We start from the raw sequence: 14,835 nt of genomic DNA on the forward strand, positions 1-14,835 counted from the left end.
AGTTCCGGTCATATTTGCATCTGAAGCATCAAAGTGGACGTGCACACTATTATATGCCTTCCTCCAGTGTAACAGCGAATAGCAATTAAATCTGAGCATACTGGTATAGGCCTTTCTGCTAGCCCATAGGTAGGCAACTCCAGTCCTCGAGAGCCGCAGGCAGGTCAGGTTTTCAGGATATCCACAATGAATATGCAGGAGATAGATTTGCAAGCACTGTCTCCATGGTATGCAAATCTATCTCATGCATATTCATTGTGGATATCCTGAAAACCTGACCTGCCTGTGGCTCTCGAGGACCGGAGTTGCCTACCCCTGTGCTAGCCTATATATATATATATATATATATATATATATATATATATATATATATATATATTTCAATGTCCTTTGATTTTGTTTTAGAAGTAATAGACACGTTTAACACCATGGCAATAATTGATGGAAAGAAGGACCTTGTAAGTCTGACTGTGGATAATGTTCACCTGGAGTATGGAGTTATCTATGAATATGACAGCACTGCTGGAATAAAATGCCATGTGATGGAGAAGATGATCGAACCAAAAGGCTTCTTCAGCTTGACAGCAAAGGTAGGCAGGACAAATGTTAGGTCTGTATTAATGTTTTATTCTGCTCATTACCACGAAGGTGTTCACAAGTTTAAGAGTAGCACGTTTGTTGCTCGCATTTACTGGTTTGCAGTTATTTTGCGTCAGTTGCACCATTGACAGGTCCCCTGATGAAGGCATAAATGCTGAAACACGGCCTGTTCGGAATTTGTCAAGCGCATCCTGTATACTGCACTGTACAGGAGGATAAGTATTTATTTCTATTTCTCTGGTGTTGCATAACGTACGGAGTCTGGTAGCTCTGCTTTCAGTTTTGTCTCCATTTCAGCTTTTGTCTGCATGTTTTTTGCAGTTCTTTATTTTGTATCAGGTGAGACTAAGAGTCATGTTCTGCATCTGGAACTGAGATGAAGGATTCTGCTGTGTAGGATTATGTAACAGTACATCTTGTTCCAGTTTCCCAGTAGCAGGTTATTTTGATGCTCGAAGGCCTGTCTTTATAGGTGGGTTAGGGCTATTATGGTTTGATAAGTTTTCTATATATTTATTTATTAGGATTTATTTACCACCTTTTTGAAAAAATGCAGCAAGAATAAGTCAAACATAGGTTTTGAGTGCTTTTTTGCAGGGTTTGTACTATTTTTCAAAGTGTCTGGCCAGTTTGAAAACTAAAAATGTTCAGGACTAGTGGGGTCTCCACTTCTGATAAAGCAGTGCTGGGCACACCTAGCCAGTTGGGTTTTCAGGATATCCACAACGAAGATGCATGAAAGATTGTCATACAATGCCTTCTTGGTATATGGACCTACCTCATGCAACTTCATATTTCAACTTTTTGAACATCAGTCTTGCTGCTGTGTTTTGAACGGTCTGTAGCGATTTTAGTTTGTTTTCTTTGCACCTTACATATGCTGCATTGCAATAGTCTAGTTAGGACAATATCAGTGTTTGTACTATAAGTTGAATTAATTGTCTGGGAAAATAGTCTCTGATTCTTCTCAATTTCCATAGAGTCAAATGTTTATTGAGTATACTTCAACAACCTTTTTCTTTTAATCTCTTCTTGATTTCCTTTGATCATGACATAGCATTCTTAAGAAACATTGTGGTGACTACTTCACTCTCATGGTAAGGTTCAATATATAGTGATGCTTAGATTCAACAGGGCTGGTTGTAATCAAGCATGGCTGTGTTTAATCTGCTGAATCTAATTATCAATTAAATTTGGTCAGTTGGCTGACTGAGTAACTAAGGAAGCAGTTAGTTTTTCATACAGATGTTATAGGTGTTGGATAATTTTGTTTCTTAAATAAAGGAACTTATAATTTTAAAAAAATGTTTATCGAGAATAATCCCTAGTATTTTCAGTTGTGTTTCAATTGGGTATGTTGGAATTGTGAAGTTTTGGTAGTAGGTGGGATTGTGTGAGCTAGATAGAACCAGGAATTTGGTTTTATCTCTAGCTTAAGTTTGAAAATTGTGGCCCAATTTTCCATAAGGTTCAGGCCTGTTTTAATCTTATCTGATATCTCTGTGATATTGTTGTTAATGGTATATAAATAGTGAAATCATTAGCATATTTAAATGGGTCGAATCCCATTTTTTCCAATTTTTTGTTGAGTGGTGCCATCATCGCATTGAATAGTATAGGTGATATTGGTGAGCTTTCTGGCACCCCACATTCAGGTATCCAAGAGGATGAAAACTGATTTGACATCTTTACTAGACAGAATTTTCTGTGTGTCATCTTTCCAATCAAGAATAGAAATTTATTTACTTTAATGGTCTAGAATTATTGTTAAATGACAGACATATTAAACTCATATTTTCTACTATTGTCTTTCTGATTGCAGCTCCTAGAAGCATTGTCTAAAAGTGATGAACAATTTGTACAGAATTGCAGCAGCCTGAGTTCTTTAAATGAAGTTATCCCTGCTGAACTGCAAAGTACATTCAGTGTCATCTGTAGTGAGAAAATTGAGCATATTTACAGAAGAATATCTAGTTATCGAAAGGTAAGACTTTTTAAAAAAGTGTTCTGCAGCTTGTTCAGATGTTGTTATTTAAAACATATATATAATATAGGACTATCCAAAGTGAACTTTTCTGACCTTTATCAAGTGACTTATACCATGTCAAAAACATATTGCAAACAAACCTGGGGTTATCAACTTCTTTTCTGGTCCACGAAAGTCCATACAATGCAGTTTACAACAAAGCAAAATGGGTAAAAAAATTCTGTAATATAAAATCAAAACACACACATGTGGTGACTCAATATAATGCAGTGCTTGGGGTCCAAAAATTTCGACTGCATTGTACATGAGGCCGTGTTATAAGGAGGAACCCTTTCTCCTTTGAATTAAAGTTAACTACAATGCATCACACAGTCAGGATCACGTTTTAAAAATGAAAAAACACCCAAAACCAAGCTCATGAGACACATTTGCTTGGGTGAGGCCTGTCTTTAGCATATCAAGTGCATTTAGGGCCTCTTTTACTAAATTGCACTAGCAATTGCTGCATGGCAATGCTGACGAAGCCCATTGGAATAGCTAGCGCAGTTTAGTACAAGAAGCCCTTAGTTTTTCTTTGATTGTCCATTGCTTTCATTTCCTGTTAGAAGAAATTTGTTAGTGCTATGCTTTAGCAGATTGTATAATGCGACAAATGTGCACATGAACAGGAAAAGCCGATGGTTTTATTGATAGCGCATACGTGGACCCTGTGCTGTTAACTGTCAGATCAACTCAATAAGATCTGAAGAGGTTGGACAATGAATTGTGGTCAACAAGCTATTCACATTGTATGTGGGTCTGTGTTCAATTGCAGCATGTTATATCGAGTCACCAGTGTGTGTATGTGTGTGTGTGTGTGTGTGTGTGTATATATATATATATATATATATATATATATATATATATATATATATTTATATATCTATGCAGTGCATATTTTCTAGTGAAAGAGGTGCCGGTACTCAAATGGCAGGCCACCCTTCAGGGTGGGAGTGATTACTGAGGGAGCCACCCCACAATAGCCATACCCCCTGCAACCGGTCACAGAACCTATGATAATGCAGAATTGTTGTGTAGAGCCTGAGCTCTTTCATTAAAACTTGGGGACCATGGGTCAATTTTAGCAGACAATGGAAAAGGTGCCGGTACTCAGTACCCCGAAGTACCCCCTCAAAAAAAGCCCTGTATCTATTTATCTATCTATCTATCTATCTATCTATGCTAATCCCCTATGCCAATTCAAGAACACTGCGATCATCATCATCCCAAAACGTTTTAGTAGTGTCATCTTTTCGAGAAATAATCCACCAACACACTAGGAAGGCAATATTTTCAGTCCAGGATCCTGATCACTGGAACAAACTACCTCAATCCCTTCAACAACAATCATCTCTGCAAAACTTCAAAACGGATCTTAAAACATTTCTCTTCTCCGACGCATATTCTTAATACTACTACTACTACTTAACATTTCTAGAGCGCTAATAGGGTTACGCAGCGCTGTACAATTTAACAAAGAGAGACAGTCCCTGCTCAAAGAGCTTACAATCTAATAGACACGTGAACGGTCGGTCCGATAGGGGCAGTCAAATTGGGGCAGTCTGGATTCACTGAACGGTAAGGGTTAGGTGCCGAACGCAGCATTGAAGAGGTGGGCTTTAAGCAAAGACTTGAAGACGGGCAGGGAGGGGGCTTGGCGTAAGGGTTCAGGAAGGTTGTTCCAAGCATAGGGTGAGGCGAGGCAGAATGAGCGGAGCCTGGAGTTGGCGGTGGAGAAGGGTACTGAGAGGAGGGATTTATCCTGTGAACGGAGGTTACGGGCGGGAACGTAAGGGGAGATGAGGGTAGAAAGATAGTGAGGGACAGCAGACTGAGTGCATTTGTAGGTAAGAAGGAGAAGCTTGAATTGAATGCGGTATCTGATCGGAAGCCAGTGAAGTGACCTGAGGAGAGGGGTGATATGAGTATATCGGTTCTGGCGGAATATGAGACGTGCAGCAGAGTTCTGAACAGATTGAAGGGGGGATAGATGGCTAAGTGGGAGGCCGGTGAGGAGTAAGTTACAGTAGTCCAGGCGAGAGGTAATGAGAGCGTGGACGAGAGTTCGGGTGGTGTGTTCAGAGAGGAAAGAGCGAATTTTGCTGATGTTAAAGAGGAAGAAGCGACAGGTCTTGGCTATCTGCTGGATATGCGCAGAGAAGGAGAGAGAGGAGTCAAAGATGACTCCGAGGTTGCGGGCAGATGAGAAGGGGAGGATGAGGGTGTTATCAACTGAGATAGAAAGTGGAGGAAGAGGAGAAGTGGGTTTTGGTGGAAAGACGATAAGCTTGGTCTTGGACATGTTCAGTTTCAGTCCACAGAGGTGAGCACATCAGACCTGATGGACTAGACAACACCTCTCCCCTTACTATCTCCCTCTCTTCTATCAAAATAGTAGTTCCTCCCCGCCCTCTCATGCCTCACTACTTATCTCTCTGTTCTGTAACATTTTAGATCGTTAGCCACCTAGACATGCTTTTGATGGGTGGGATAGTAAATTCTAAATAAACTTGAACTGGAAAGTATGAGAGGACACCTAGGGCTGTAAAAACATATACTGGGTCAGATAGCTATTCTTAGGCTCTTATTCGCTTTTACAGCCTAGATGTCCTATTATATATATATATATATATATATACACTAGTGACTCAATATAACACGCTTCAGTTGAACGAGGACCTGCATACAACCAGAACAGCCTGTGGATCCCAATTCATTGTCCAGCCTCTTCAGGTCTTATTTTTACCAAACAGTGGTAAAAAGCGGCCTTAGCGCATCCTTACGTGGGCCATTTCTACACACTAAAGTCATTTTTATTGCTGGAGTAAAATAACTAATTTTTCTGTTTTTCTTAATAATGGCCACACACTGTTTTCCTATATGCACATTAGCCCCTACTGCCACCCATTATGTAAGCGGTAATGGCTCACAAGCTAAGCACACACTAATCAGCACGCAGCAATGTAGCTGCACTAACCAATTAGCACAGAACACGCCCGTTCTCTGCCTATTTTTTTTAGCGTGTGGGTAGCACGCACTGATCCCAGAATTACCACAGGATTCCTCAGCGCACCCTGCAGTAATCCGTTTTGTGCTGTACCGTTGCATGATCAGAAATCCCACCTGGGATTATCTCAATGGTCTCAACTGCTGAGAAAGTAGATTCTGAAACTAAAATATTGTCCAATCTATTTTCGCTGAAATGGGTTCTAGAGACATGGGTAAAACCATATTCTGACAGATGAAGTACATGATAAATATCTATCAGATTCAAGCTTGGACATAATAGATAGTCCAGAATGCTGCTGTGAAAATAATTGTGGGTTTATCTAGGTTTTCCCATGTAACACCTGCTCTTAAGCAATTTCACTGGCTTCCAGTGGCACAAAGGATTCAATTTAAGGTGCTGACAATTGTTTATCAGGTGCTGCTTGTTTCTGTTTCATTTTACCTGAAGCAAGAACTGCAGGTGTACCGTCCCCAGACGTATGTTAAGATCAGAATCTACTATGCGTCTTTCTGTTGATGCAGTAGTGTAATTGCACCCCACAGCTTAGTAAAAGGACTCCTATAAGCTGATATTTATAGACTATAAAATTCTGATTCTCTTAAATAATTAAAACAAAATTAGCTTATTTTTCTCCAGACCCACCCCCCACCACACATACACATACACAAGTTCAGGTTGAGGTTAGTGTTATTTGTACATCCTTGCCTTGGGTGGAAAACTTTGAATATGTGTCAGAGTTCAGATCTTTGTGCCACACTGTGAGCAGGGTTGGAACTAACTTTAGCAAATTCAGTGACAAGAAAAGTTAAATAAAATAAAGATTTACTTTTTTTTAGAGACCATCCCCCGTATTCTTTATAGCGCCTAGAGTTCCGTGCTGAAATCTAAGCAGATTCTATAACAGCGCATAAATTAATTGACAAGCCAATCAGCATTGTTAACAGCACTTAACAAGCAACAATGAGCACTATTTGGCAATAATTCGAATTTTCATATACAAATTCCTAAGAGTATTCTGTAATGTACTGCGCCTAAATTGTAATGCATGCAGGCATAAAGGGCAGGGATCTAGGTGTGGAAATGGGGGTTCCATGGGCATTCCAAAATTTACATATGGCCCAGTGCACATAAATCTATGCACTGGGATTTACGCCATGTTTTCATTGTTGTATATGGATGTGCATAGTTTTAGGTGCTGTGATTTCTGCCTAGGCATATTTTATATACTGCACCTAAATCTAGGCACCACTTATGGAATATGTTTAGGTGGAACCATTTACCGCATGGATTTTTTGGGTGCCGTATTTAGAATCTGGCCCCATGTGTGATACTCTGCCCACTCAATAGTGAACTGAGGAACTGTGCTTCCTCTACTCACAATTTCTTTGGCTCCCACTGTCACAAAATTCTTTCTCCCAAAATAGACAATTATGCCCCGAATTTCACATATTGACCTTCCTTTAACCTTTAGTTTCAGTCTCTGGGAAGGTCACCTTCGGGGAGGGGGGGGGGGGAGACGGGACTCCAGGGCCTCACCTGGCTTCCAGATGATCCCCTTTTCCTCACTCTGGGGTTAGCACAGTATCAAACCAATGTTCCAAAAGAAACCCAGACAGAAAAAAATTGTCAAAGAAGTCAAAAGCACTTAAAAAGTGCTTACAAAATAAAAAAAAGATTGGGTCAAGTCTAATCTCAGCTTGCCCGCCTGTAACCAGCCTCATAGTTTCTAGCTGTAGCTACATCCACCAGCTAGCAGATAACAGTTTCACAAAGTCTTAGTTCAGCCTATTTCCAAATAAGTGTACAGACAAAAATAGTTTGGTACCTTCAGGATGGACTCCTTTTCTAAGCCCCACCCTTGTACCAAGTTGGAGAGGATTAATTGCCTGCCTTCCTTATTGGAGGAGTTAGAGAGTCTGCCTTTAGGATTTAGCTGTTTCTTTTCTCTGTCTTTTACTGTAAGGATCAATTTCATGGTTAAGGGTGTTGGCCCTTTCTGCAGCTCTCTACCAGGTTGTAGACCTGATTTTAGGGTTTTGGTCCCCACCTTCACCCTTTTTAAATTCCTGTCTTTCTGCAGGTAATGGAATATATACCCTGTCACACCATAATAAAGAGAAATTTGGCAAAGAATACATCATTAAAAATGTAATTTGAAGAAAAATGATCAGGATAGCTTTGTTTAACATCCATTTGGCAGAGCAAATACATAAATAAACTAAGGTGCTGAGGGGAGCATTGAGTGCGAGAAGGGCTGCACATGCTCAGAACTTCTGAGCTCTGGGAGTGATGTGTGATGATGTCACCCACTTGTGTGCTTTATTTAGGGGTCCTTTTACTAAAAGGCAGTAGGGCTGCCGCCATGGTTGCACACAGCAAATCAGCCCTACCGCCAGGCTCACCTAGGAGGCGTTAAGGGCTTCTCCAGTAAATGGCCGTGCACCGCTTTTCTAAGTAGCGCATGACCATTTACGGTCTCCTGGGAAAAAGAACCCTTTTACCCGTTGTGGTAAAAGGTGGCTTCGGTGTGCAGCAATTCCACACACCAATGCCACTGTTAACCACCTTTTACTCTGCTTGATAAAAGGGCCCCTTAATCCATTATCTATGGAAAATGCCTTTAAAATTATTCTCTAAATAATAAACTCCAAACCCTAGAAAGGTTCAGTCAGTCCTCCTCTCTCATCAGGGTAGTCAGCTGAAGTACAAATCATAAAATACATCAAAATAACAGTACGATATGAGTAGAATATAAAATCCAAGAAATACAAAATACAGTTCAACATATCCATATACTTTCAAGCTGCTCACCCCCCCCCCCCCCCCCCCCCCCCCCCCCCACAGAAGGTCTGAGGGAACATAAGCACATTTCTTCCCACGACCAAGGCTGACTGCAAAATGCCACTCCAGCCTCTGTAAATGATCTCACATCAACCAGGCACAATCATCCTCCTGGTTGTTATTCACACCAGTGTTGAACCTACGGCACTAATAATACTTTGTCCAATATATGAGATTTATACTCTGTTTTTCGAAATTGAACAGGTCTTGGAGTTCTAACAGTATAAACCAGTGAGCACGGACAGATGATTAAACGTATAACATTAAAAGAGTCACAATAGATTTGCTCATATAGGGTTATCCTTTGATGAATCTGCATATCTATCAAAAATGGTCCCTCCAGCATTGTCTCATACCATTGGCACTTGCCACATTTGTGATGATCACCATTTACTAGACTTATTTCATAATAAAGACATTTGTAGGTCAGCAGTTTGCGCAATGGTTTACTGTATTTAAAATAGACAATTTGGAGCTCCATAAATATATGGTGTAATTTTATGACATGCCATTGTTTATAAATAAATTTAGTGATTGAAGGGGCCAATGAACAGTGCAGGATGATACATGTCAATCTCTCATTTAATGATTTTACTCTATAATTTAACAAAAGTTTATAATGAGCATATTTTGCCAAAGGTATATGCCCTACATATCACTGAAGTTACTACTACTACTACTTATCATTTCTATAGCACTACTAGACATACGCAGCGCTGTACACTGAACATGTAAGAGACAATCCCTGCTCGATAAAGCTTACAATTTAATCATGACAGACAAGCAAGACAAATAAGGAATAAGGGAATTACTTAAGATGGGAATGATAAAACAGACATGGGTATTGAAGAAGTGAATAGGAGTTAGGAGATAAAAGCAGCCTCAAAAAGGTGGGCTTTCCACCTAGATTTGACGATGGCCAGAGATGGAGCTTGACGTATTGATTCAGGAAGTCTATTTCAGGTGTATGGTGCAGCAAGATAAAAGGGAAGGGAAAGGGAAATGGGACTTGATATATAGCCTTCCTAAGGTTTTTTTGCAACTACATTCAAACTGGTTTACATATATTCAGGTACTTATTTTGTACCAGGAGCAATGGAGGGTTAAGTGACTTGCCCAGGGTCACAGGGAGCTGCAGTGGGAATTGAACTCAGTTCCCCAGGCTCAATGTCCACTGTACTAACCACTAGGCTACTCCTCCACTCCGGGAATGGAGTCTGCAGTTGGCAGTGGAGAAGGACACAGATAAGAGATTTACCTGATGAATAGAGCTCCCAGGGAGGAGTGTAGGGAGAGATGAGAGTGGAGTGGTACTGAGGAGCTGCAGAGTGAATGCACTTGTAAGTCAATTAGAGGAGTTTGAATTGTATGCAGAAACAGATAGGCAGCTAATGAAGTGATTTGAGGAGAGGGCTAATATGTGCGTAGCAACACTAGTGGAATATAAGTCATAAAGGCAGAAAAGATTGAAGGGGAGAGAGATGGCTTAGTGGGAGATATCATGTGAGAAGCAAGTTGCAATAGTCTAAGCAGGAGGTGAGAAGAGTATGAATAAGGGTCTTTAGTAGTGTGCTCAGAAAGGAAAGGACAAATTTTGGTGATATTATAGAGAAAGAAATGACAGGTTTTAGCAGTCTGTTGGATATCATCTTTTAATTATTTTGCTTGCAATTTAAATTCATGCATAGTAGAACAAATTTGGTGAGCCCTCAGGAAATGACTGATAGGTAGATTTGCTTTTAATTTGTAAGGATTAAAACTGTGGAATTGTAGATAATCATTCCTCTCAACTTGTTTATGAAAAAGTATAGCAACCAGTTTCTCTTTATTTTTTACAAATATGTATATCCAAAAATTTTACTTCTATGAGCAGTTTCAGTACACTGTAGACAAGAGTTCTGTAAGTTATGTACATAAATGAGAGCCTCGCCCATGATCCGCCCTTATGTAAATCCCCCTTGCAAATATGCGCTATGAAAGTTAGGCAGCTATTTGCAGAATAGCGCTTAAGCAGCGTGGTGCCAAAACATGTGCATAAATGCTAGTGCCTATTTATAGAACTGCCCCAATAATGCATGCATACATGTTAGCACCTATTTTATAGAATTGCCCCCTTAGTGAATATTACTAACACATGGATGTTGCAGGTACCAATAGTGCACATATACCTTTTCTTCACAGAGCTAACGTAACCATAGTAACCAAAATCTCTCAGGATGCTTTAGTTCTGCTGTTAGTTTGAGCTGGAAGAGTTTAAGTTCTAAAAATAGAAATCTAGCAGCAACGCTTGTTATCAGGACACAGTGCTCTTAACAGATTTTTCAGTCTAGTTCCTAAAGTCCCAGTTGCTACAAGACACCTGAACGAAAATGTCTCTTAGCCTTGACATATGACCTCATTAAGGGTTTGATTCACTTTGCTTTTTTCTCCCCATAGACTCAGAATAGAAGAACATAGTTAGTGAATCAGGCCCTAAATTACAGCCAGGTATTTGGTCTCTGTGGACCTGGATGTGTGGCAGATTCAAATTCAGAGAACAATTTACCATGAAGTGTCCTTGGTTCTTTTCCTAATTATTCATATATTCCTGGGCTCTGAAACCATTATGCATTTAAATTTTTAGGTACCCTTTCTTATTCAATGTCCTATCCATTTGAAATCCTGCTGGTACCAAAATATTATGCAATTTTTTCTTGTTGATGTTGTTGTTTTTTTTAATAACAGTGCTGCTTTGGTACCTAGTTTTTTCTTGAATGCACCAATATCAAAAAGAAGCCAAACAGCACAAGTCCTTTATACAACTTTAGACAGATATGTCCCTCCCATCACAATTTCCACCCCCTTTCCCTATCCCACCCTTCCCATTTCCTCTCTCTCCCCACCATCCGCTCCCACTTCCCCTATCAACCCTAAATTTTTAAGTAGAGGGTTCCGATCAGAAGTGAATTGATCAACTTTATCATAGCTAACCAGTGTCAATACAACGCTTTAACTTTTCAGTCTAACCTTTGCTGAATTTTAGTGATTGTGAAAGTGGGGTACATCACCCATAGGCCATTGCCTGTCACAGAACAGGCAGACACTGCACCAAATTATTTTAATATTCGGATCACCTACTGTTCTACTATCTGCTGTTTAGATGTGTATTAATGGGCTTCATAATGTTTGTATTTGAATTTGAGGACAGGCTGCTTGATTGACTGAGCTTCCATCACCCATTTTGCTTATCCAGTTATAGGGTCATTAACATCAGACTTTTCCACTGATGACCACATTCCCTTCTTGAACAGATAAATCTCTACCTCTTTCACACCTTCATACAGAGCTCCATTTCACAATGTAAATAAATCCTTCTTCTCTGTAACACATAGGGATATGTATTTGTTTGATATAGCAAGGGAAATGTGAATGAAATGATAGGAAAATGCCTTGAAATTATTTCTTCTGACATTAATAGTGTGCACTGTTGTTCAATAGCATATACTGTACCAACAACACCATAAATAGGTACTGTTAAAAATCATTTGTAGCACCTGAAGATTGGAGGGTGGCCAATGTAACACTGATATCTAAAAAGGGTTCCAGGTGTGATCCGGGAAATTACAGACCAGTATGCCTGACTTCAGTGCTGGGGAAAATAGTGGAAACTATTATAAAGAATGGGTTCAGCCAAAGGAAGTCTTGCCTCACCAATTTGCTTCATTTCTTTGAAGGTGTAAATAAACATGAGGATAAAGGTGAGCCAGTTGATGTATTGTATAGATTTTAAGAGAGCTTTTGACAAAGTTCCTCATGAGAGACTCCTGAGAAAATTAAAGAGTCAGCTTGGAAAAGAGACAGATAAGGGGGGATATGATTGAGGTCTATAAAATCTTGATTGGTGTAGAACGGGTAAAAGTGAATTGATTTTTCACTCGTTCAAAAAGTACAAAGACCAGGGGATACTCAATGAAATTACGTGGGAATACTTTTAAAACAAATAGGAGGAAAAATGTTTTCACTCAAAGAATAGTTAAGTTCTGGAACTCATTTTTGGAGGATGTAGTAACAGCGGTTAGTGTAGCTAGGTTTTAAAAAGGTTTGGACAAGTTCCTGGAGGAAAAGTCCATAGTCATTATTGAGATGGACATGGGGGAAGCCACTGCTTGTCCCAGGATTGGTAGCATGGAATGGTGCTACTAATTAGGTTTCTGCCAGGTATTTGTGACCTGGATTGACCATTGTTGGAAGCAGGATACTTGGCTAGATGGACCATTGGTTTGACCCAGTATGGCTGTTCTTATGTTAGTAAGCATTATTGATAAATAATGTGTGCTATCAACAGCTATTGAGTGATAGTTCATTCTGTTGTGGAATGGTGAATGCTATTGAGCAATAATGCACATTGTTAACAAAATTGCCCTGACATAACAATTTAAGAAGAAAAGACAAAATGAAAGAACATACAAATCATAGGCACAAACATTTCAAAATGATTGGGGATGCCAAGCATAATCCAAATTACCCCTGGATACAATGAAGGGGCTTGCTCAATATTGGGGTACTTAGTTCTCACAGAGCTGTCTCCTAGGATGAAAATAATAGGAAGAAACTAAGCAAAGAGAAATTGTTTCTCTTTAATTGTTGTGGCTATTACGCCCCTAGGAACAGATCTTCAGCTATTCATTGACATTCTTGGTATGGTGTATTTTGTGTTACAGGTAACTCCACAGAAAGGGCCACCAATGCTGCTTCATATCATGAATACTTGTTAGACTACTCTGTATTTGTTCTAAGTCAGGTCATCTGTCCTTAGGTGGATAGTGATATCAAGATAGATTTCACTTCCTGTCTCCATGACATGTGTCCCTATGGAACATTCTATCACACACCAATTGAGTTATGTTTTGAAGCTTTTTTATGGAATGCATTTTTGGCTAACCAGTGCACTGGGACCAGCAATGGCAGACCTATAGCATGGAAAGAAGTCCTTTAAATTCTGTCCAGATGTGCTTGGAGTCAAACAAAATTCAACCTCAATTCAGAGAGATCAATAGCATGACTTTGGAACCAATAAATGGTCTTTTTGAAGACTGTCATTCCTCTACCATTGCACTGTAATTCTCCAGACATTTTTATTATAGTTATTTCTGCTTCAGAAAGAAAAATATCAAATCTTTTTTATCTTTCAAACATAGAAACAGAGAAAAATGTAGGCAGATAAAGACTATATGGCCTATCCAGTCTGCCAATCCATGCCATCTTCTCTTCCTATCAATCTCTTAGAGATCCTATGTACTTGTCTCAAGTTTCTTGAATTCAGATACCGTTTTTGTTTTCATCCCTTCCATCAGGAGGCCCCATGAATTCGCCGATGACACAAAATTATTCAGGGTCGTCAAGTCGCAGGAGGAATGTGAACGATTACAGGAGGACCTTGCGAGACTGGAAGAATGGGCGTGCAAGTGGCAGATGAAGTTCAATGTTGACAAGTGCAAAGTGATGCATGTGGGTAAGAGGAACCCGAATTATAGCTACGTCTTGCAAGGTTCCGCGTTAGGAGTTACGGATCAAGAAAGGGATCTGGGTGTCGTCGTCGATGATACGCTGAAACCTTCTGCTCAGTGTGCTGCTGCGGCTAGGAAAGCGAATAGAATGTTGGGTGTTATTAGGAAGGGTATGGAGTCCAGGTGTGCGGATGTTATAATGCCGTTGTATTGCTCCATGGTGCGACCGCACCTGGAGTATTGTGTTCAGTACTGGTCTCCGTATCTCAAAAAAGATATAGTAGAATTGGAAAAGGTACAGCGAAGGGCGACGAAAATGATAGTGGGGATGGGACGACTTTCCTATGAAGAGAGGCTGAGAAGGCTAGGGCTTTTCAGCTTGGAGAAGAGACGGCTGAGGGGAGATATGATAGAAGTGTATAAAATAATGAGTGGAATGGATCGGGTGGATGTGAAGCGACTGTTCACGCTATCCAAAAATACTAGGACTAGAGGGCATGAGTTGAAGCTACAGTGTGGTAAATTTAAAACGAATCGGAGAAAATTTTTCTTCACCCAACGTGTAATTAGACTCTGGAATTCGTTGCCGGAGAACGTGGTACGGGCGGTTAGCTTGACGGAGTTTAAAAAGGGGTTAGATAGATTCCTAAAGGACAAGTCCATAGACCGCTATTAAATGGACTTGGAAAAATTCCGCATTTTTAGGTATAACTTGTCTGGAATGTTTTTACGTTTGGGGAGCGTGCCAGGTGCCCTTGACCTGGATTGGCCACTGTCGGTGACAGGATGCTGGGCTAGATGGACCTTTGGTCTTTCCCAGTATGGCACTACTTATGTACTTATGTACTTATCACCCTTTCTGTGAAGATGTA

The 14,835-nt window shown here is 40.0% G+C and overlaps 1 protein-coding gene across 1 annotated transcript in view; it reads left to right on the forward strand.

The window, feature by feature from the left end:
* The window catches only part of PREX2 (phosphatidylinositol-3,4,5-trisphosphate dependent Rac exchange factor 2), a 523,586-nt gene that overhangs the window by 305,917 nt on the left and 202,834 nt on the right, over nucleotides 1–14,835 (forward strand). The window contains 2 exon segments of the mRNA XM_030215317.1: nucleotides 406–590; nucleotides 2,423–2,584. Coding sequence (XP_030071177.1) covers nucleotides 406–590; nucleotides 2,423–2,584 — 347 coding nt within the window.

This window comes from Microcaecilia unicolor, chromosome 1 (assembly GCF_901765095.1).
Source record: "Microcaecilia unicolor chromosome 1, aMicUni1.1, whole genome shotgun sequence".
NCBI lineage: Eukaryota > Metazoa > Chordata > Amphibia > Gymnophiona > Siphonopidae > Microcaecilia > Microcaecilia unicolor.